At 34.6% G+C, this 24,673-nt stretch overlaps 2 protein-coding genes across 2 annotated transcripts; both read left to right on the top strand.

The window, feature by feature from the left end:
* The first annotated feature begins 9,898 nt into the window (after window positions 1-9,898).
* On the top strand, window positions 9,899-10,516 carry LOC106421022. The gene has a single exon (XM_013861869.3). It carries the CDS (start codon window positions 10,011-10,013, stop codon window positions 10,278-10,280), a length of 270 nt encoding a protein of 89 aa, XP_013717323.1. The 5' UTR covers window positions 9,899-10,010; the 3' UTR covers window positions 10,281-10,516.
* A 7,365-nt stretch (window positions 10,517-17,881) lies between these two features.
* On the top strand, window positions 17,882-18,610 carry BNAA09G23730D. Its single transcript, XM_013861870.2, has one exon. It carries the CDS (start codon window positions 18,142-18,144, stop codon window positions 18,409-18,411), a length of 270 nt encoding a protein of 89 aa, XP_013717324.1. The 5' UTR covers window positions 17,882-18,141; the 3' UTR covers window positions 18,412-18,610.
* The last annotated feature ends 6,063 nt before the right edge of the window (window positions 18,611-24,673 follow it).

Below are 24,673 nucleotides of genomic sequence, written 5' to 3'. Positions count from 1 at the left end.
CTGGCAAGAGAGGGAATGACATGGTTCACTGTTGTTTAGACAGAGTTATGGCAAACACAAGATGGTTTACGGACTTCCCAGCCTCAGAGACAGTCTTTTTGGAATTAGGAGAATCGGATCATCGGCCTTTGGTTACATACTTATCATCTGAGAGAGAACAACCAAGAAGACATTTCAGATATGATAGTCGCATGTCTGATAAAGAAGGCTTTAGAGAAGCTGTTCAGAGGGGTTGGAGGGGATCAGGTCAATCAACTTTTCTTCAAATACCTCTTACACATCGATTAAGCAGATGCCGACAACAGATATCTAACTGGAAGAGATGTAATCGCACAAATGCAGAGGAGAGAATCAAGGTTCTACGAGCTAAACTAGATAATGCTATGAGTTCGAACTCCATCTCGACGGAGGAAACAAATGTTATAAAGGAGGACCTTGATCAGGCTTATATAGAAGAGGAAATATTTTGGAAGCAAAAAAGTCGAATCATGTGGCTAAGAGCAGGAGACAAAAACACCAGCTATTTTCACTCAGTCTCCCGTACAAGAAGAATCAAGAACACGTTAACTTCGATACAAGATGAGCATGGTGTCTTTCAACGAGGCCATACGAATATTGCAATGGTCGCAACGAACTACTTTGACAATCTGTACACCTCGCAGAATGACATCAGCAGACACTTCCCTCAGGTTTTTCAGGGCTTTGGTCAGAGGGTTAATGCGGCAATGAATGAAGATCTAGTTCGCGATATATCAGAGGAAGAAATAAGAGATGCAGTATTTCAAATAGGGCCGCATAAAGCTCCTGGTCCAGATGGATTCTCTGCAGTTTTCTTTCATCAACATTGGGATGTGGTAAAGGAGGATATCATACGCGAAGTGAATCAGTTCTTCCATGAAGATGGTTTTGATGAAACAATGAACCACACCAACATATGTCTAATACCGAAAGTATACCCCCCTAATGGTATGACTGATTTTCGACCAATTGCTTTATGCAATGTTACCTATAAGATCATATCAAAGATACTTATAAACCGCCTGAAGCAGCATCTAAGTGGAATTATTACTGAGAATCAAGCGGCTTTCATCCCTGGGCGAATGATATCAGATAACATCATCATGGCACACGAGATATTACATTCACTGAAGGTACGTAAGCGACAAGCTACCTCCTATATGGCAGTAAAAACGGATATTACTAAGGCCTATGATCGGCTTGAATGGTGTTTTCTGGAGGAAACAATGACTAGAATGGGTTTTCACACAAAATGGATCAAGTGGATTATGTCTTGTGTTACTTCAGTCCGTTTCTCAGTCTTAATTAATGGAGTACCTGAAGGATATATTACACCGCACCGTGGTCTGCGCCAGGGAGATCCATTATCCCCGTATTTATTTATCCTTTGTACTGAAGTGTTATCTCATCTGATGAATCAAGCTATGATGGATCGTTCTCTGATGGGGGTTAAGATTGCAATGCAAGCGCCGGCTGTGAATCATCTCTTGTTTGCTGATGATTCTCTCTTCTTCACACTGGCGAATCCTAGAGCTGGAAAGAGACTGAAACACATATTTAACATCTATGAGTCAGTGTCAGGGCAAGCTATTAATTTGCAAAAATCATCAATCATATTTGGCAGCAAGGTGACTGAGGATGTTAAAAGGCGAATGCGCAACCTGTTGGGCATACATAATGTTGGTGGACATGGAAAGTATCTTGGATTGCCAGAACAATTTGGGAGCAAGAAAGGCAAGATGTTTCAGTACATTATTGATAAAGTTAAAGCAGCAACTCAAGGGTGGAATAAAAGATTCCTATCACATGGAGGAAAGGAGATTCTCTTGAAAGCAGTTGCTCTGGCTATGCCAATATACACGATGAATGTGTTTCGGCTACCGAAGATGATCTGTAAAGAAATTAATGCTATCTTAGCTAAATTTTGGTGGAGCTCGGGGGAAAGGAAAGGCATGCATTGGTATAGTTGGGATCGTATCTGTGTACCAAAGAAAGAAGGTGGTTTGGGTTTTCGGGACCTGGAAAAATTCAATCAAGCTCTTCTTGGGAAACAAGTGTGGCGCATTCTACAACAACCCCAAAGTCTAGTAGCAAGAATGCTTAAAGCTCGATATTTCTCGGATGGAAGTATACTAACTGCAGTCTTGAAGAAGAAGGCATCATATGCTTGGAAATCTCTACTTCATGGACATGATTTACTCAAACAAGGTATGAGATTTGTTATTGGTAAGGGGATGACAGTAAGCATGTGGACGGATCCTTGGCTTCCAACACATCCACCCCGACCCCCACGTTCAGTTGATGGAAACAATATATTGGAAAGTGTCAGTGACTATATCAACAAAGATGGTTCAGGGTGGGACATTCAAAAAATACAAGCAAGGGTGATACCAGAGGATGTGGAACATATACTGCGACTGAAAATAAGTTCAAAAGCGGAGCTAGATCTGTTGGGTTGGCACTATACAGATTCCGGAATCTACACTGTTAAATCGGGATATTGGTTAAATACTCATTTACCTCATTCAGATCCAATCATCCCTCCGTGGGGAGAACCGTTGATCAAGCAAAAACTATGGAAATGCAGTTCACCACCAAAAGTAAAACATTTCCTATGGAAGACTCTATCAAAATCCCTTGCAGTGGGAAGTAATCTACGAAGAAGACACATCACTCCAAATGATCAGTGTTTGCGATGCTGCCTAGGTCCTGAGACAGAGAAACACCTCTTATTTGATTGTCCATATGCTCAACGTATATGGCGAGCGTCAGGAATAGCTCATCCAACTCTCTATGATCCGACAAGAACTTTAGAGGAAAAGATAGAAGTCTGTCTCACATGCAATACCTCGACCATGTTACAACACATCAAAGATTTGCCAATTAGTATCTTATGGAGAATATGGAAAAGCAGAAATGCACTCGTCTTCCAACAAAAATCACTAGAATGGGGGGTAGTTCTTAAACAAGCACGAGCTGATGCTGTTGAATGGACTACATATGGTTCTACGTTTGGAGGAATATCAGTAGTAAATGAAAATGCGGCTACTCGTTGGAAAAGACCACAAGAGGGATATTTTAAATGCAACTATGATGGGTCTTTCACCAATACAGACACACCAGCGAAAGCAGGATGGATTCTCCGAGACTCTAAAGGTATATATCTTGAAGCAGCTCATGCGATTGGACATAAAGTAAATTCACCTATTGAAGCCGAGTTTCAAGCTTTTCTACTAGCATTACAACATTGTTGGATAAGGGGTTATAAAAAGGTCCAGATGGAAGGAGATAATAGCAAGGTCGTGAACATCCTTAATTCGCAGGTGCTACAGTTTGATTCTTATAATTGGAAAAGGGAGATAAAATGGTGGATGAATAAATTTGAAGCTGTGGAGATTACTTGGACCCGAAGACAAGGAAATAAAGTTGCAGATATCTTATCAAAGACCCATATTCCATATGGAAATTTGTTCTGTTGTTATAATTATGTTCCTAGATTCATCACAACCCTGTTACATTATGACTTTGTAATTTCATCGATTGAATAAGATTATAATGAAGTTAAAAAAAAAATGAATTATGAGTTTTTGTTTGATTATATCATCTAATTTTCCTTTCTTAGAGGTTCTGCATTAAACCAAGCCTTAAATACGATAATCACATGATCTATTAATGTTTGGGAAGTTAAAATAACTGAAAGACATTAGTCACACAGAGAAGATTAACTACACTACGATCAAACACATCAGTACCAACGAGAAATACTGGTTCGTACCTTATAGCTCTGGAAGAAAATAATAGGGAAATTAGGTTAAATAGCTAAGAAAAAAACAAAATTAAAAATCTAACCAAAATTTTCTTTTTTCTCTTACTTTCTCTTCCTATCTCTTTCTACTCTCTCTCCCAAAATCTAATTTCTCTTTTTTTTTGGTTATTTAGCAAAAAAGCCCAAAATAATACTCTCTCTGCTCCACAAAACAAATTTTTTAATATTTTTACACATATTAAAAAAACACATTAAATTACTATAATAAATGTATCGTTTTGAGTAATTTTTAATAATTTTTAATAATTTTTAATTAATAGTAATTCAATAAAATCAAATAATTTTCTTGAAGTATACAATTTTTTCATAGAAACATACAAAAATATATCTTTATGAAACCAACTTTTTAAAAAAAAAAACTATCATTAAAGAACAGATGGAGTATATTTAAAGAACTACAGCAATGACTAGAATTATAAGAACAGTTAGCTAGTTCTTGTTGTTATTGGCGTTTGTTTTATTGTATAGCCTCAGTTTTGTTTTCTTATTACTCTACCTTCTTAATTGTACCCACATCTAGCAATCTTAGGTATCTAAGGACTAACTGTTGGAACTAACTTTTTGACAAAAGGAAAAAAAAAACACAGAATTATGATTTGTTAGACTTTTCTGGTAGATTTTCCGGCTAATTCGGTGGTCGTTGGTTGTATTACTCTTTAGGGGTGGGTGTTCGGATACCCGTTCAGGTTCGGATCGGGTATTTCGGATTTTCGGGTATTTCGGTATAGAGGTGTAGAACCCGTTCGGGTATTTCTATACTTCGGGTCGGGTTCGGATATTTTTAGTTCGGATTCGGTTATTTCGGATCGGGTTCGGATATTTAGATTTTGAAAAAAAAAAATTTTCATTTCTCAAGGATCTGGTATTTCTCAAGTTTCGGTTATGAGTTTTTGTTTGATTATATCATCTAATTTTCCTTTCTTAGAGGTTCTGCATTAAACCAAGCCTTAAATACGATAATCACATGATCTATTAATGTTTGGGAAGTTAAAATAACTGAAAGACATTAGTCACAAGGAGAAGATTAACTACACTACGATCAAACACATCAGTACCAACGAGAAATACTGGTTCGTACCTTATAGCTCTGGAAGAAAATAATAGGGAAATTAGGCTAAATAGCTAAGAAAAAAACAAAATTAAAAATCTAACCAAAATTTTTTTCTTTCTCTTACTTTCTCTTCCTAACTCTTTCTACTCTCTCTCCCAAAATCTAATTTCTCTTTTTTTTGGTTATTTAGCAAAAAAGCCCAAAATAATACTCTCTCTGCTCCACAAAACAAATTTTTTAATATTTTTACACATATTAAAAAACACATTAAATTACTATAATAAATGTATCGTTTTGAGTAATTTTTAATTTTTAATAATTTTTAATTAATAGTAATTCAATAAAATCAAATAATTTTCTTGAAGTATACAATTTTTTCATAGAAACATACAAAAAATATATCTTTATGAAACCAACTTTTTTTTTTAAAAAAACTATCATTAAAGAACAGATGGAGTATATTTAAAGAACTACAGCAATGACTAGAATTATAAGAACAGTTAGCTAGTTCTTGTTGTTATTGGCGTTTGTTTTATTGTATAGCCTCAGTTTTGTTTTCTTATTACTCTACCTTCTTAATTGTACCCACATCTAGCAATCTTAGGTATCTAAGGACTAACTGTTGGAACTAACTTTTTGACAAAAGGAAAAAAAAAACACAGAATTATGATTTGTTAGACTTTTCTGGTAGATTTTCCGGCTAATTCGGTGGTCGTTGGTTGTATTACTCTTTAGGGGTGGGTGTTCGGATACCCGTTCAGGTTCGGATCGGGTATTTCGGATTTTCGGGTATTTCGGTATAGAGGTGTAGAACCCGTTCGGGTATTTCTATACTTCGGGTCGGGTTCGGATATTTTTAGTTCGGATTCGGTTATTTCGGATCGGGTTCGGATATTTAGATTTTGAAAAAAAAAAAATTTTCATTTCTCAAGTTTCTCGTATTTAAAAATATAACTTTCGGTTAACTAATTTTTTTATTTTTAATAGATTGAATGGTTAATAGATTTGGACATAACATTTTAAAACTAAAAAGGCATTAATTTAGTTATTTTTTTGGATGTAACTTTTTGTTAATTTTTGAAATAAAAAACTTGACATGCATTTTAAATGAGTAGCCAAATCATTTTTTTCGTAATTGTATGTATATCATATAAACTTAAAGTATGTTTAGTATCAATATAAATATTTTATATAAACTGAGAGATGTAAACTAGAAATATAAGGTTAATTATACATATGTTCGGTTATCTTCGGATATCCATTCGGGTTCGGGTTCGGGTATCCAATCTCTCTTTATTCAATACCCGTTCGGGTATTTTACTACTTCGATTTGGATTTCGGTTTGGGTTTTTCGGATCGGGTTCGGATACCACTTTGGATATCGGGTAAAGTGCCCACTCCTATTACTCTTTTGAAAAAATTGTAACTAGCACTAGAATCTAGTATATTCAATCGTCAAAAAAAAAAAATTAAATGAGAAATGAAACAATGAAGTGAGGAACTTAGTTTTAAACACAGTTTAAAAAAGTGTCACATCGGGTAATTGAACTTATTTTTCTTATTTTTATTTATATATATATATGTTTTTGACCCAAAAACATTTTTTGTAGATACAGTAGAACTTTTATAAATTAATACTAAATAAATTAATAATTTCTATAAATTAATAAATTTTGCTACTCCCAACTTGGGCTGGTTCAAAATTTGACACAAATTATTAAAATAATAAGATAATATTTTTTTAGAAAATTCTATGTAAATATATGGTCTAATTATAAAATTAATAAATTATATATATATATACATATTTTATATAAGTAAAAAACTTATTATTATATTATTTTTTATATTCACAATAAAATTATCTTTATATTTTTTTAACACTTAATATATTTTTGATGAAATTAAATAATATTATATCTGATAGGCCATGAATTTTACACATTTTTAGCCATGATTTATATAGGTTTATAGAATCTTTTATATGTATTTGGATCATTTTTAGGGTAATTAAAGGTTCAAGTACTTACTTGAAGAAAATGATGTAATTGGGGCAATTTGAAGATTTTTGAGAGCTTTGCTAGAAACAGAGAAATAGTCGATTATTGAGTCAGAATGTCGACCGACGATCACCAAGAATAATCGATCGACAGTGGATTGCTACCATCGGTCGACATCGAAGCCATCCGTGAGTTAATGACAAATTAAAAGATTGCAAGTCTTACAAAAGTTCCAATAATTACATTTTAAGTACTTGACCGTCTTTTAGGCTATATTATTATGCTTTTGTACCATTTTAGAGGCAAACTTACCTATAGACCTTTTAGACCTAGTTTTGGAGAGAAGTAACCAACCACCATTGGAGAGAGAGATAACTTACCATTGGAGAGAGAGATCAGAACTGCATAACAGAGAATATCTTGAACTCCCTTGCTTTCATTACTCTATTTATTGTTTCTCTTGCTATTCATTTATTTAAGTATTATTCAGACCATCAAAACTATGTTTCTTATGAATATGTCTAAGTAGTCTTACTGTTAGATTTAGGTTTCTCATTAGATTGATATATGTATCGCTAACTTGAACTGTTGCTAGGATGTTTAAAATATAGTTCTTCACTTAGTTATTCTTAATGCTAAGTTTAGGATTGATCATCCTTTAACTTAGATCCTAGGATTAATTGAAAAAAAACATAGCTTGACTCAATATCTGAAACTAAACTCGTATGATTTGACTGACTAGATACACACGAGAACTAGTCTAATAAATTAGAGAACACTAATCAAACCCGCTCGTAAAGCTTTCTGGAAGAAAGCATCGATCGACGCGATAATCGTTGTGTCGATCAATATTTTGAAAGGTGTATTGATCGATATTCTTTAAGAATCATAGATCGACACTTTCTCGTGATTAATACACGAAAGTTGAAATCAGAGCTGCAGACATACAATATAACCTCTTTAAATTATTAATCTATAAATTAATATACACTAAAAATATCTATAAAATACTATAATTTTATAGTCCCAAATTGAGTTTTTGGTTCAATTAGTATATCGATAAATTAATATCTCTATAAATTAATAAAAAAAATATAGTTTTGGTGTAGTCACAACATTATTAATTTATAGAGGTTTCACTGTATATAATCTAATTGATTTTACTTAAGTTTGAGTTCGAGAACAATTAATATCCATAAAACCCTAAAAACCCAAATTAAGTTGCTTACTTATCATAAATGAGAATATACCTGAATCTAGCTATTTTCTCAACTGTTAACAACCTCAAATCAAACCAATCGAGCAACGGCCTTGCTCACCACTTCATTTACTGCTTAATACCTATTAATCTAACTTTATTTCGAAGACTGTAAATCTATTATGTAACCCTAGAGTCTATGTGGATTTGATCACTAAGTACTACATCTGAACCTCTTATTTGAGAGAGTAATTCACTCATTAAGGTAATTTGAGTGATATCAATATCTAAACCGACAGTTAAGTTATATGCAATATATATTAAATATACCAAATAATATAATAAAATTAATATAAATGTCAAATTTCAAAAAATAAAATACACTAAAATCAAATATTTTTCTTATCTTAAAATAAATGTATTTTAAAATAAAAAATCTAAATAAGAAAACTTTTGTAAATTAATATCTTTATAAATTATTAAAATTTTATAGTCTCAATATTATTAATTTATAGAGATTCTACTGTATATGTTGCTACTCCTAAAATATTCAAAGGTTTACACTTTACATGAGAGAGAGGTTGTCTCCGCCTCACGGCTGAGTACGGGATTTAGCCAAAAAAAAATTTTTTGGTCCAGTATGCAATTCGTTTTTAAATGACTCGTATGACGTCGGTAAGGACGGCATATTTCGGCTTTTTAGTGGACTCTATTTCGTGCGTTAGAAACCTTTCAGCCTCACGGTGGGCGCCAATTGTTGAATCCTAAATCCGGTAACAGGGAATTTATAGACTAAACAAAGATATAAGTATAATTAATGGGGGCCAAAGGTTTCGTTTAAGGAAGTGTTTACAAAAAGCCAAAGCGAAGAATAAAAGAAGAACTCCTAGTCGTAAAGACGAACTTGGGATTCTCGTTACTTTTATCTCCCTAGTCTTTTTCTCTCTATTTTTCCCTCCCCTCTCCGTAATCCTTTTTCCTTCTTTTATAGATTTTAGTTGCGTGGTTTTGTGGGTGCGTCGTGATTACTTTCTGACACGCTACAGTGATCGGTGGATTGTCAGTGAGTAGGTTCGGCGCCGCGGTAGGAGCCTCGGCCTATTCCTTCCTATCGTTCGGTGGCGTGTTGTCAGGTCGTCTCAGGGAGTTGGTGAACTGCTCACCCTGATGTGATGATGGCATTCGGCGCGGACCTTGCTTCCTTTTATGGGCTTCGTCGTGTCGCTCCTGTCTTAGGCTCAGTTTTAGGATCGGGCCGTGTCAGCTTCTGGGCATTGGCACTTAGCGAGGCCCATATCTAATAGTGATGATGACGGAAGCTCCGGAGTTGGTGCCCAACAACTTGGCAGTGTGGCTAAGGAATCAAAACTATTAATTCTTAGGTTCCACCAATTTTGCTTAATTCCTTTTTTCTTGTAACTGTGTGATATCTTCTATGGAAGAATTAATAAATGAAACTTTTAATTAAAAAAAAAAACAAAAAAAAAGTGAGTAAACAGCTTGGTTAATACAAAGTATGAAGTTGAGTTTAAAAAAAATAATCAATCGAGTATATTTGCACGAGCGCCAAATAAAGTACAGGAAAACCAGGTGCGCGAAGCCACACTTGCCGTAATCAAAGACCTCTTAAAAGACAATATTGACCCTCGTCCGACTTGTTCTGAGTTGGGTACAATGGTAATTCGACTAGTCAATTCACCGAACTTAAACGACAAAACTTGGGAAAACCAGGGGAAGACAGCGTCTGGTTTTGCACTAACAAGCGGCAAAATCTAATCCTCGTCTTCTCTATTATATAAACGAACTCATCAAATCTCATATTCTTCATCGACAACTTTCACAAAGCAATTATCTATTTACACAACAAAAAACAAAGCAAGAGTTTTTGCGATTAAGAAAAATAAACACAGAGAAAAGATGAGTTCAAGGAGCAAAGCATGGTTAGTGGCAGCAACTATTGGAGCTGTGGAGGCCTCCAAAGACCAATTAGGTCTATGCAGGTGGAATTACATGATCCGATCGGTGAATCAACGTATCCGAAATAATGTGAGATCTGCTACTCAGGCGAACAGGTTCTCTTCTTCGTCCACCACCGTCGTGTCTTCCGGTAAAGATGGTGACAAGGCCAAGCAAGCTGAGGACTCTCTCAGGACAGTCATGTACTTGAGCTGTTGGGGTCCTAATTGATGAAGACAGATCTAAGACTTTTATTATATTTGCCATCGATTGGATCCGACAGGTTGTGTCTATGTCGGTGAAATCGAAAGCCTAAGAACCTTAAACAGAGACGCTATGAGTCTTGGGTTTTTTGATGGATTGTTTCGGGATACAATTAATAACGGATTCGAATTGTACAGGATGTAGAGATGAATATAAATGTTTATGTTAATGTTAGTGGAAATATTAGAAGCTTCCGTGATCCATTTGTTTGACTAATCAAGCTTGCTATTGTTTTTGCTATCGAACTTCACAATATGCTCTTCTTGGAATGGGATTTCTTAGAGGTTCTGCATAAAACCAAGGTTTAAATTCGGTAATCAGATGATCTATTAATGTTTGGGAAGTTAAAAGACTTAAAAGACGTTAGTTCGATAGCAAAAACAAGGTTTGACAGTTCGATAGCAAAGACGGTAATCAGGTAATCAGAGAAGATAAACTAAGTATCTAGTGCCGGCTTAAAAAATTTAATAGCATTGGGCGAAACATAAATTATGAACTTTTTACCGATATTTTTGTCTAACATTTTTCATTGCATTTAAAAAAAATTGAACCACAAAAAAATTTTGATATTAAAAGAATTTGTTTTAGAAAAATAGATCTTTATATGAAAATTAGGTTTTATAAATGGGAAAATTAGGAATGGTAAACTATACATAATTTGTTTTGTTGTCTTTGTATCATGTTTAATTATTATGGATCTTTTTATTATAATTTCACAACCTATTTGATAAACTAATATAATGAAATAGCTTTTTATAACCTATAAAATAACACTAAAAACATTTGTGGATCCATGTCAAATGTTCATATTGCCGTGGGTAAGAAGCAGCACTGAAAATATCATCAAACACATTAGCACTCATGAGAAAGCAGCACTGAAAATATCATCAAACACATTAGCACTCATGAGAAAAACTGGTTCGTACCTTATAGCTCTGGTTAACCCAAATGGTTTCGGATAGGAACCATTTGGTTTCGGATAGGAACCATTTGGTTTCGGATGTATCGGATAAATCATTTATATATCCAATAGATACTTATGAAATTCAGTTTAGTTTCAGTTTGACTCCGGTTCTATTTCGAGTTGGTTTCGGATAACCATTTAATATATATATATATATATATATATATATATATATATATATATAATATATTGGTTACATATTTACATATTCACCAATCCAACCAATGTACGAATTACTAAGGTGCTAATTTTATAAGTTTTATTGTATTTTAATTTATAAATAAGATATATATTAATAATATAAGAGAGTAAATTAAAGATAACGTGGTCTGATGGTTACAATGTTCTCACTTTTCCTGTCCAACCCCGGTTTGAGTGGAGTTGATAATATTTTATCTTCTATAAAAAAGATGAAAATTGGATTTTCAAATATTCGGGTACCCGTTCGATTTTTGGTTCGGTTCTGATTTCGGTTCGATTATTCGGATACAGAAATATAGTAACCATTCGGATATTTGAGAATTTTGGTCCGGTTGCGATATCGAACACTTTACGTTAAACGGCATTTTCATCAGCTAAATCGGTTGATGAACCATTGCTCTGTTCTCAGAGAAGAAAAGGAAACTTAGGCCATGATTGCTAACTTTGCAGAATTGCATAATGACATTTAATCGCGATTTTACAAGTTTTTTACCAATCAACAAAAGTTATTTTTTCACTGACAAAAATATAAAGAAAAAAACTATTAAGTAGAAAAGTGAGTCTTAATACATTATTTACAACATCAACACTTTCACATTTTAAATTATATGATAATACCACATTGCGTTTTTTTTCTTCATTCCGCAACTATTTTTTATTGGAAAAAACCTTGCGGAATCTCGTTTGAAACATCATTTCGCTATTCCGCAAGGTTACCAATCAGAGCTACAAATACAAAAAAAAAATTCATTAAGTGGAAAAGTGAGTTTTAGTAGATTATTTACCAATGATATGATAAATATCATTTTAAAAGTTTAAATAAATATCAATAATTTTTTAATGATAAATAGTAATGTTGTAAATAAAATTATACTATAATTTGTTTTATAATATTGCTAAAATTTCTTTTAAAATATTAGAAGATGTCAATATTGAAAATAAGCTAAATATTTATAATAAAAAGCAAAGTATTTTTATTTCGCATTTTTAATAATTAGTTTAACTATTGGGGTTTGTTTTTTGTTATAATAAAGTAAATATCATATAAAATTTTAATTAATATAATTTATATTCCGTCATTCCATAATTTTTTTAATTTTTCCGTAGTTAACTTTTTTTTTTTTTGCAGCTTAACAATTTTTCCATGTTTCCGCGATCACTCAAGTCTTACCAATCCAAGCCTAACATACTGTCCGAACAAAAATGATGTCGTTCACGAAGAGTACAACAACACAATACCTACATGAATTTCTTTTTAAGAAGATATTCCTTTGCTTGGGCATCTTTTCTTCTTTGAATCATGTATCGTGTACTAAAATATATAACAAACTAGGTAAAACCCGCCCTACGGGCGGGTATGCAAGTGACTTTTAATATATTTTTTAAAAAATATATTTTTTTACTCTTACAGTAATGTTTGAAACCAATTAAAAAGAACTTTTAATTTTAATCATGTAATTATTTTAAATTTTAATACTTTTTAATTATAATAATAAACAAACAAAATTATTTGGAATTATGAGTGAGATTCTGCACATAAAATATAGATTATTTCTTTCTTATAAATTTTGTTTTTGAATTTGCTGTAAATATACTTTAAAAAAAATCTATTGATTTTTACTATTATGAGAGTGAACCTTAACTATAATAAGCTTTATTATGAGTAGCACAGAGAATTCATATATATTATTTAACATTTATTATATTTTTATTTAAAAATATTGGTTATATATTATATATCAATCATTATTTTCATGATTATTTTTGTTGATATTTTATATTTTACGGTTAAATATTTTGAGGTGATGATATGCAACCTAAATTTCATTGTAATACTTATAAGAATCGATATTTTATATGACTTTAACTGGGCTATGTTCTACTATAAGTTGACTGTGTATATGTTTCATAAGTTTTTTTTATTTTAAGTTATCTACTTTTGTTTCTGTTTATATGCTTGTGTCAAGTTAGTTAGTTATACTCATTACTATTATATGCTTTTCTAAAAAAATACCATTCTTTATGTTTTATGAAATTAGTAAAACAGATACATGTAATAAGTAGTGAATTTGTAGATTTACAGACTTCTCTGATGTGTTCTCGTGACCTTTTTCTTACGTGAGAATATAGTCTGTTTTAAGAATTCAATTTGGCTGATGTCTATAAATTTTCAAGAAAATATTCAACGTTCACATTCATTTTAGTTTTTGGTAAATAGCTTTTCTAAATTTACAATTTTGCCAATTCAAATATACCATAAAGTGCATAAATGACCATTTTCTGAATTTATTAACAAATGAGTGATTTTTATTTTTATATAATTGAATCAGATTTTTTTAATAGTATCTGGAATATACTATTCAATTTCAATTTTTTTAAACTATTTAAGTTGGGTATAAGGTAATAATATATGTTCTGATATTTGATATGGGAATAATAATAAGACTTCACTTACAAAGTTTGGTGTAATTGAACCCCTTTTTTAGCGTATAATTGAACTATTTTATTACTGTATAAAGTAATTGTTCAATAGATCGATCTAAACAAGTTTCCGTGTAAGACCATCCATAATGGGGGTGTTAAAACACTTTATCAACTGTTGAAAGTGATGCAATGAGGATGTTGAAGAAATGTTGTTATCTACGTGGTATACTCATCTGTTGTAAAGTTTCAACAACTGAAAAAAAATAAAATTGGGGTCCGCTTTGCCACGTGTCACAAAATGGTTGGCTAAAACATTTGGAGCGTGTGTACACGCGCACGGAATATCACGATTTCCTTTTTTTTTTTTAAATCTGGATAAGATTTAAATACTGTCTTCTGATTGACTGTGCAGATTACTTTTGATTTTTTTTCTCACCCAATAATTCAAACGCAATTTTTATATAATAAAACTTTTTTGAAAAAAAAATAAAAATTATATTAAAATTCAAGATTTTTTTTTCTCTATAAATAGAGACCACTCTCATCTCATTTCGACGTAGAAAAAAAAACATCATTTTTCATAATAATCAACTATTTTAGTAATTATTCTTAATTTTAATTATTTTATTAACATTTATTTTGTATGATTTAAAAGACAGATAAATATAATAATTTAAAATAAATATTACTAAAGGTTATGTTATTTTAGTTTTAAATTAATTATTAATATGTAATTATTATATTCTAAAAAAACAAAATAATCTGAATAAAAAGTTGTGGGGTAGGGTGTTGATAATTTTAAAACAAACCATTGTAGATGCTTAAAATGAAGTGGGTGTTGAATAAATGAGGTGGAAGAAAGTGAAGATGATGTGGAATGTTAAAAGGAGAAAATAAGGGTGTTGAAAGTGAAGAGGGTGTTGAAACCATTGTACATGGCCTAACATATAATGTCAGCAAAAATTAAATATAAACATAAGAAATAGTATCTTCTCCAGAGTTTTATGATCTTCAAGCACTATTAGATGTTGTATTTCTTCTATCTTAAGTATCATTCGAGAAATTGAGTATATTCTTTCCATAGTGTTTCCTCTCATACCAAACACCAGAAATGAAATCTTCTTCGCCTAGAAAGCCAAATCATAATTTCGGCATCTATGTCGTTGCATGGTTGCCAGAGATGGCAAACTCAATCAGAATAAATATGGAGAATGTCAAGGGAGGAAGATGAAAAGGAAGAGCAGCTGATGGCAGGAGAAGAAGAAAAGCGAGGCAGACTGAGAAAGATAACTGAAGCATTAAGAGTTAGAAGAAACCTCTGATCTAGGTCCGTGATCTCACATGACTTAGTTGGCCAAGATGTCATCCAGACCCTCCATTGGGGACCTGAATATAGGCATGTCAGTCTCTTTTGAACATGGAGTCAAGTAGCCCTCCATACCATCACTGAAAGCAGTTCCAAGAACATCAAAAAATAGATTGGGGAGATCTTAAAAGTTGCAAGTATAAAATCAAACTTATCAGCTGACTTAATACTCATCCACTAAGAAGTAAAAAATGATGAGAAAGTTTTGTTTCATTTGAATTATGAACCTTAGCTCATGTCTGATGTTCACCTTAACGTCTTGTGAGAAAAAAGGTGATTTCGTTGGGGAATGCGACGTTGCTATGAAGAGCATGTCACACAAACTGCCAGTTATATGCTTCTTTTCATCATGTAGAATGAAAGAAAAACATTTGAAAAACAATCATTTAAGAAAACAGAGCCTGAACTAAAGGTAATTACAAAATAAATTCAAATTTTCCAATTCAAAGAGATTCAATAAAGATCTGGGAAAAAGTTTGAAGCTTATGAATGTTAACACTGAATAGTTCATGACAACTATGATCATGAGATTAAAGATTATAAAAACATTCAACATCAACAAAAAGTTTCATAAAACATTTAGCATAAACAAACGATTTCATAATCTACCATTCAGATTCAATGACAATCTAAATTCTATAGTTTTATACTGATAAATGTGGACGTTGGAATAGTGAAAAAATACTATAATTATAAGATTAAATATTGAAATAATCTTCGCATCAAGTAGAAGCATGTCCACCTCCATCAATTCACCACCGTGTCTGATTTTCCTGGCTACCCAGAATGTCAGCAGCCACACCTCCACGGTGGAACAATAGCGTCCGGCCTACAAATAACCAAGAAGAACAGATGTGTTAGCCATTTTTCTGCAAATAAGTTCTTTGGATTATCACCAAATGAGGGTGTGATGTCTAAGGGATGCATGATTACCTTTTTATAAGTGAAAGACCACTATCTACAACTATCATTGAAAGAATAGTTGTGCTTGATTTGTGTCGATTGAGTTAAGAAGTTTTTTAAATACCATGAATCAAGAGATCATGTAACGTCTCACAGGAGACGAACTGAAGACAATTCAACGCAAACGACGCACCATACAGATTCTCCTCACGACAATTCGTCAAACTCGGAATGCCGAATCTCCATTGTTGGTTCAGCAAGTGATTGAACGAAGAAAACGAGGAAACCCTAATTTCCTATGTCTAAGAATTATGTCTTTATCTATTGGGCTGGATTGATAACACTCTGAATAAGAAATAGACAGCCCAATAAACCCAAAATAATCAACGAAAAAAGTAGAACTCGATTAGGAATAGATACATGGCGCACTGAGAGAGACCTATTTTCTGAAGTGACAGTCTCACAGAAGAGAGTAGATCTTCTTTATAATAATAATAATGAGCCATTTGCAAGAAAAATATACAATAACCGAAAAATTTGCAAAAATGGAAAAGCACTAGAAAACATGGTTGTCAAAGATTTTATCTGGAAGTATTTTACCATTTGCCCCTTTCTTTAGTTAGGTAGTATAAATATTTATATAAAGAACAACATATTATATATATATATATATACACGTAATGATGTATGTATAAATTGAGAAGATATTTTTATAAACGGAAAAATACTTATATTTACTTACATGTAATGTCTTCACCTCTTTGCAGTTATTCCGTCTCGTTTCTTCCGATCACTGGTGTTCTTATGATCAGTTTATCTTTTCGCATGTCTCCATCTCACCCTTGTGACCACATCTCCGCCGCACCATTGTGGTACCGTGTCCACGTATTATTTTCTCGCTGCCGTCACATCTCCATCGTTCGATCGTGGGCGCACGAGATGAGGCTTAGGCCGAGAGGATTGGATCGAGTAGAACGCTCTTCAGTAAGCGATCAGTTTGTACATCTTGGGCTGGATCGGGTGATGCGGTTCGAGCATGATGAATCAAGCGGTTGGATCTTCTCAATTCGATCGATGCAAGTTCACGGCATGGATCCATTTTTGTTGTTTTTGCAAAACTAGTCCCTGCTATTTTGCATATTTTTGTAATTATTTTTCTTGATTTAATTAGCATTATTATATTCTGATTTATTCGTATACTAAACAACTTAACTGGTATTTAATTTATATTTACCGGCTATTTTGATCAGTTAATGTTTGTTATTTGTATCAAATCGAGATAATGCAATATAATGATATGCAAATGTATTATATCTTAGGTTGCAATGCAAGAGACATAGGGATAGAATGGACATTAAAAAAATACACATCATTTGAAAAGTTAAAATTCCATCCGTGCAAATATGCAAGTTATTTGTGTATATGGGTAGCAATTTCTCAAAATAGATTGTAGAAAGCCAGATACACGAATAGTCAGATAAAGACATGAATTGATTATACTATGACAAATTTCAAAACAAAACCTGATATTGTCGTTACAAACTAATCGAGGGATTAGTTTAAAATAATCAATCGGAGGAGATATTACAAGGAAAAAAAATGGTTTAGGTTGGCACAAGCGCCAGTTATAGTAACCAAAACCAAGTGCGCATAGTGCTATCCGGGATCTCTTAAAATAGCCCTTATCCAATTTGTTAACAGGTGGGCACATTGGTAAACAAGCCAGTTCACCAAACCCAGACGACAAAAACTTGGGGGGAAACCAGGGGGAGACAGCATCTGGTTTTGCACTCTAACAAACTGCTAAAAATCTTATCCTCTTCTTCTCTATTATTATATAAATAGAACTCATCGAATCTCATCTTCTTCATAGACAATTCTCACAAAGCAATTTTCCATTTTACAAACAAAAAAGCAAAGCAAGCGTTTCTCTGATAGATATTTGCAATTAATTAAAAAGAAAAGAAAAGATGAGTTCAAGGAGCAAAGCATGGTTAGTGGCAGCAACCATTGGAGCTGTGGAGGCTTCCAAAGACCAATTAGGTCTATGCAGGTGGAATTACATGATCCGATCGGTGAATCAACGTATCCGAAATAATGTGAGATCTGCTACTCAGGCGAACAGGTTCTCTTCTTCGTCCACCACCGTCGTGTCTTCCGGTAAAGATGGTGACAAGGCCAAGCAAGCTGAGGAGTCTCTCAGGACAGTCATGTACTTGAGCTGTTGGGGTCCTAATTGATGACGATGGATCAAAGATTGGATCCGACAGGTTTTATCTATGTTGCGGAGTTTACAATCGAAAGCCCAAGAACTCTAGATCGGAGGAAACTACGGAGTTTTGGCGTTTTGATGGGTTGTTTTCGAATGCACATGATTAAATTGTAGAGGCAAAAATGGTAATTGTACAAAGTGTAGATGAATATAACATTTTATGATCATGCTACATCTCAAGATATAAGCTTCCAATTCCATGATCCATTTGTTTGAAACATGAACTGATGAACCTTGTCCACTGTTTTGCTATCAAACTTGACTACATGCTCTTCTTGGAATTAGATATCTGAGTGGTTTCGCATCAAGCCAAGCTTTAAATTTCGGTATTAACATGAGCGATATAATGTTTTGGGAAGCTAAAGACATTTGTCACACACAAGCTAAATTACAGTAGCATTAGCATCAATGGGTTTTAATTCTAGGTCATTGATTTTTCACGGCATGAGGAAATAACATCTGATTTATAACACAATGAGTACGAACCCTATATTTTTGGACAAAAGAAAATATTGAAGGAACAGTTGGGCAGTACATGTTATTAATTGGCGTTTGATTCAACGGTATTTATGAGAATTGCAGCCTCTGTTACCGCGAGGACTAATAACTCGTATTCTATACAATGGTGATTCGTTGGCCTATGCTTGTACCGTTGAGCCAAGATGTGAATATTCCTGCTTACCTACTTTTCCAAGTATTAGTCCGTATTCAAACCCAGAGATGGAAATATAGTGATTGACAGAATAGATAAGAAGACCTCTTTTATGAATTATGTACCCTTTTTTGGTTCAAAATGAATTATATACCTAAACTCTATTATACTGTGACATATTGTTTAAGTGTTGTACCGACGATTGAATTAGTGTAAAGTTAATACTAAGAAAATGCTTTTTAATATTCCTTGGTAACATGGTAATTAGAATGGCAAGCGGTGATTGTTTAGTAGGATGCTTTTTTTTTTTGAGCAAACGTTTAGTAGGATGATCATGATGATATAATAAACAGCAAAGAAAAAAAAAAAGGAAAGAAGCCACTTGAGTTGAGCGATACTTATGGTCCAAACTCCAAAACCGGTTGCAGGAACACTGAAATCATGCCAACCCATGATACCACAAACCCACTTCTTCCCCCAATTCTATTTGTCCTTTCTATTAACCAATATTAAATAAAGAGTAATATGAACATGGCAAAAATATAACTTCAGCTGTTATCAATACCTAAAACGGCAATACCTAAAACATCTGATTTTCTTTTTACCACTTCAGCTTTTAGAAGCAGTTTTGTCTGTTTTAAGTTCCGTTGTAATCACGACATGTTCGTTTGTCTATCCAGATTAATCATTTGCAAATTAGAATTAATGATTATTTTGTGTCAAAATGAAAATTATTCAAATGATTTGTTTAAATGAGTTTTAAAATGAAAAACAATCAAATGATCCATAAAGATGAGTTTATTTAATGAATCTGGACGTTGATTAACTTATTAAAAATAACAAATGATAAATTTATTTTTATTCTAATAAATTAATTTATGGTGTTTATTAATTTATGGAGTATTAGTTTATAAAGTTTTTACTGTATATATTAAAATATATCAGTTTTTAGAAAGCTCAATTTTACAATGATTTTTTTTTTATAAACTCTATCGGCTGATCTGGTCAGCTTCGGGAAGAATGCATTTAGTGCTACAGAGTAGACTTATTATCTGCCTGATCCAAGTTTGAAATACATTCCGACTAATGTCAGGAGGTGAACCGATCATCTGTTACGATCCACCATATAAACTACTTAGGCCGAAGTCCAAACCCAAACTTTCTAAATGATGATAATTTAGTTCTAAAAAAAAATCAAACTCAACACTGATATACGCTAAACTCCAAAGAGATTGCCATTAGACTACCATCACATGTTTAATTTTACCATGATTTAACTGATAGATACACGAAAAGTTGAATAATATAAACAAAGTGAAAATAAAATACCAAAGTAAAGTGATACGTCGAATCTTTTTGGTTATTTATAAAAGAATTGTGTAGTGTAACAGTTTCGTTGAGGTTTAGATTTCTTCAGATATATGCGACTGTTTGTAATCCAATAAGCTGAAAATACAATGGCTTGTGTTATAATCCGAAAAGTCAAAGTCAACGCAACAAACAAGAGATATAAGGGTTGATACTAATTAAAGACATGACCTATGAAAAAAAAAACCTGATATTTTCAAACCAACGAAGGATTAGCCTAAAAAGAGAATCAATCGGAAAAGTCGAGGAGATATTACAAAGTTTTTGTTTATGTAGGCACGAATGTCAATATAGTTAGCAAAAATCATTGCGCTTATCCAAGCCTGATCCCACATGTCAATCCAAGTCCCACATTGGATAATTAGACAAGGAGTGTCTAATATATAAAGAGATGTCCAACTCTAATAGTATGAGGCCTTTTGGGATGGAAACCAAAAGTAAATCCATGCGGGCTTGCCAATTAGGCCCAAAGTGGACAATATCGTACTAATCGGATAATATAGAGTTGGACACGGGATTTCACAATCCCAACAATTGGTATCAGAGCCTCAGGTTGGAGACTCGATCTAAGCTTAAGTTGTAGCTTAAGATCCTGGTGCTTGTGAACAAGAGATCGCGACGGCAAGATGGCTGAAGTGACTAGGGCTCCACGCACGAAGGACTTTGGATCTACATCCATCCAATGTCCGATGTTGTCATCGACAAACTACACAGTTTGGTCGATGAGGATGAAGGTTCTACTACGTGTTCATGAAGTGTGGGACACAATCGAACCCGGTTCAGATGATCAAAAGAAGAACGATGTTGCGATAGCTCTTTTGTTTCAATCTGTTCCAGAGACTTTGATTCTCCAGGTGGGAGAACAAACCGCATCAAAAGAGATCTGGAACGCCATCAAGTCGCGACACCTAGGAGCTGATCGTGTAAGGGAGGCGAGACTTCAGACGTTGATGACAGAGTTTGATAGGTTGAAGATGGATGATGCAGATACGGTCGATGACTTCGCGGGGAAGATATCGGGCCTATCATCCAAAGCAACCTCGTTGGGAGAAAACATAGAAGAATCCAAGATGGTCAAGAAGTTCTTGAAGGGTCTTCCGAGACACAAGTATATCCAGATCGTAGCATCACTTGAGCAAGTCCTAGATCTCAACTCGACGGGGTTTGAAGACATAGTTGGAAGGCTTAAAGCATACGAGGAGCGTGTAGGAGAAGAAACTCAGAAAGAAGACCAAGGGAAGCTGATGTTTTCGAACAATGAAGAGCATAGTCAGAGGGACTATGAGAATTCCAGTGGTAGAGGAAGAGGAAGGAACGGTAGAGGCAGAGGTCGAGGTAGGTCACACAACCAAAACCGTGCGTCACACACCGAAGATAACAACTCGAAGAAGAATCGTTCAAAGCTGATATGTTGGAGATGTGACAAGCCTGGTCACTACGCAACTGTCTGTCCCGAAAAGACAGAAAAGAATCAAGAAACCAACCTAAACGAGACAGAAGAGGCTGATGCACTCTATGTACACGAGGTGGTGTTTTTGAACGAAGATAAGGTGATTCCGAAGAATCTTGATATCAACAAAGGCGATGCAAGTGTCTGGTATTTGGATAATGGAGCGAGCAATCACATGACAGGGAATAAGGAGTTCTTTTCGAGTTTGAATCTCAACACCAAAGGGAAAGTGAAGTTTGGTGATGGATCGTGTGTTGACATTGTAGGAAAGGGTGTGGTTACCTTTGTGTGCAAGACTGGAGAGAAGAAGGCACTCAAGGACATATACTACATACCTGATCTGAAGCACAATATATTGAGTCTTGGGAAAGCAACAGAGAACGGATGTGAGGTTAACATGAAAGATGTCTACTTAACGCTCACAGATTCGCATGGAAGGTTGCTAGTTCATGTGACAAGATCTCCAAACCGTCTCTACAAGACCCCTATGGAGATAAGCTACTCGGAGAGTTTACATGTCAGGGACGTAGATGCTACATGGAGGTGGCATGCTCGACAAGGACATATATGCTATGGAGTGATGAACAACATGGTAAGGAAGGAGATGGTCTTAGGAATGCAGAGTGTAACACACGAAGAAGGCGTGTGTGACGCATGTCTCGCAGAGAAGCAAATGAGACACTCATTCCCGAGTGTAACACACGAAGAAGGCGTGTGTGACACATGTTTTGCAGGGAAGCAAATCAGAGATACATTCCTGACTAAGGCCATGGTTTGTACATCAAAGCCATTGAGATTATTGCTTGGAGATTTGTGTGGACGAATCGCACCACCAACGCCAGCAGATAATCGTGAGGCATTCTATCGGTTCAAAAGATTTCACACCGATAGAGGAGGAGAGTTTGCCTCAGCTATGTTCAATCTAGGTTGCACCGATAGAGGAGGAGAGGTTGCCTCAGATGTGTTCAATCTAGGATGCACCGATAGAGGAGGTGAGATTGCCTCAGATGAGTTTAACCTATCTTATGAAGAAGATTGGGTTGAAACTATGGAAGACGAGTTGGAGTCTATCACAAGAAACAAGATATGGGAGCTTGTAGATAGACCAACTGGTTCTGAGAAGAAAGGAGAAGAGGATCGAGTTTGTGTGTTACACAAGACGTTGCATATGTTACGCCAGGCACCCAGAGCATGGAGTGTGAAACTTGATCAGGTTCTTAAAGAGATGAGATTTGAGAAGTGCACAAAGGAACCATCAGTGTACTGCAAGACTGAAGGAGGAGACGTCTTGATCATTGCCATCTACGTTGATGATCTATTTGTGACAGGAACTTCACTTAAGGTGATTAGGCAATTCAAGGAGGAGATGTCTAAGAAGTTCGAGATGTTAGATCTAGGTAAGCTAACGTACTACCTTGGCATAGAGGTGATTCAAGGAGCAGACGGAATCTGAATAAAGCAAGAGAGGTATGCTCAAGGAATCCTGTGTGACACAAAGATGGGAGTGTGTAACACGACTCACGTAGGAGTGTGCAACACGACTCAAGGAATCCTGTGTGACACAAAGATGGAAGTGTGTAACACGACTCACGTAGAAGTGTGCAACACGACTCACGGAGGAGTGTGTAACACAAAGGTGGAAGCGTGTGACACAACGCACGTACCAATGGAATCAAGGTTCTTAAAGGCTGAAGATGAACCAGAGATAAATCAGTTGGGTGTTGAGCAGAAGGCCGACATCCTTCCCAGAGTTCACGTACGCAAGATGGCGGATGTGACCAGAGTTATCATCGCAGTGAGCTTCAGCCACAAGACTCATCGCAACTTAAGTGAAGAGGTCATGAGAAGGTTCTACAAGAACTGGGCCGATTCTAAGAAGGAGCGGTACGGAAGCAAGGAGAGCATCCGGTCTAACCTTGAGAAAGATGTGAATCCAATGGGTGGATTCGCACACCATGGTGTGCTGGAGGATGATTACTTGATGATTGAGTTCAAGCAAATGAGGAGCTTAATCGGAGTTCAAGAAATTGATCTCCCTAATTCAAGTTGGAATTAAGGGGGTGAATGTTGGATAATTCCAAGCTTGTGGAAACTTAACATATTATTAGATGTTTAATATGTTAAGATAAACACAATAAGGAAACCTAGAAATAGGAAAAGGAAGTTTCTATTTAGGTTAGGTTTGTGTTTTCCATATCCCACATGTTAAAGGGAATTGTCTTTCATATAAATATAGGTCTAATGGAGAGGTGTTCCATATGATCTAAGTGAAACATATTGAGAGCTTTAGTTTTGAGTAGTTTCTAAAGCTAATAAGAAAAGTTGTTCTTATAACTCTTTGTGTTTCTAAGAGATCTGAATTGGTATCAGAGCGGTTGACGAATATCTGCAAGAAGACCAAAATACCCTTCGAGTAGGAATGGGACCCTTCAAGATGGAAAGGGAGGTTCGGCAGAGATTAGTCAGAAGATCCTGGAATTGTGGGAAGAGCATCCTCAAAGCAACAGCAACTCAAAGTAACCTTGCGACTAAGGGTGTCGAATGTCGAAGATGCGACAAGGCACCGAGATGATTCGCTAGAGGAAAAAGGGCACAAGGTGTGTGGTCCTTAGCTTGAGGGGGAGAATGAGAGATGTCAATCCAAGTCCCACATTGGATAATTAGACAAGGAGTGTCTAATATATAAAGAGATGTCCAACTCTAATAGTATGAGGCCTTTTGGGATGGAAACCAAAAGTAAATCCATGCGGGCTTGCCAAT

This window comes from Brassica napus, chromosome A9, assembly GCF_020379485.1.
Source record: "Brassica napus cultivar Da-Ae chromosome A9, Da-Ae, whole genome shotgun sequence".
NCBI classification, from domain to species: Eukaryota; Viridiplantae; Streptophyta; class Magnoliopsida; order Brassicales; family Brassicaceae; genus Brassica; species Brassica napus.
This window is presented reverse-complemented; position numbering and strand designations above follow the sequence as displayed.

What these genes read in the sequence shown, in the direction of transcription:
- BNAA09G23730D (XM_013861870.2), top strand. Translation starts at nt 18,142, where the DNA reads ATGAGTTCAAGGAGCAAAGCATGGTTAGTGGCAGCAACCATTGGAGCT.
- LOC106421022 (XM_013861869.3), top strand. Translation starts at nt 10,011, where the DNA reads ATGAGTTCAAGGAGCAAAGCATGGTTAGTGGCAGCAACTATTGGAGCT.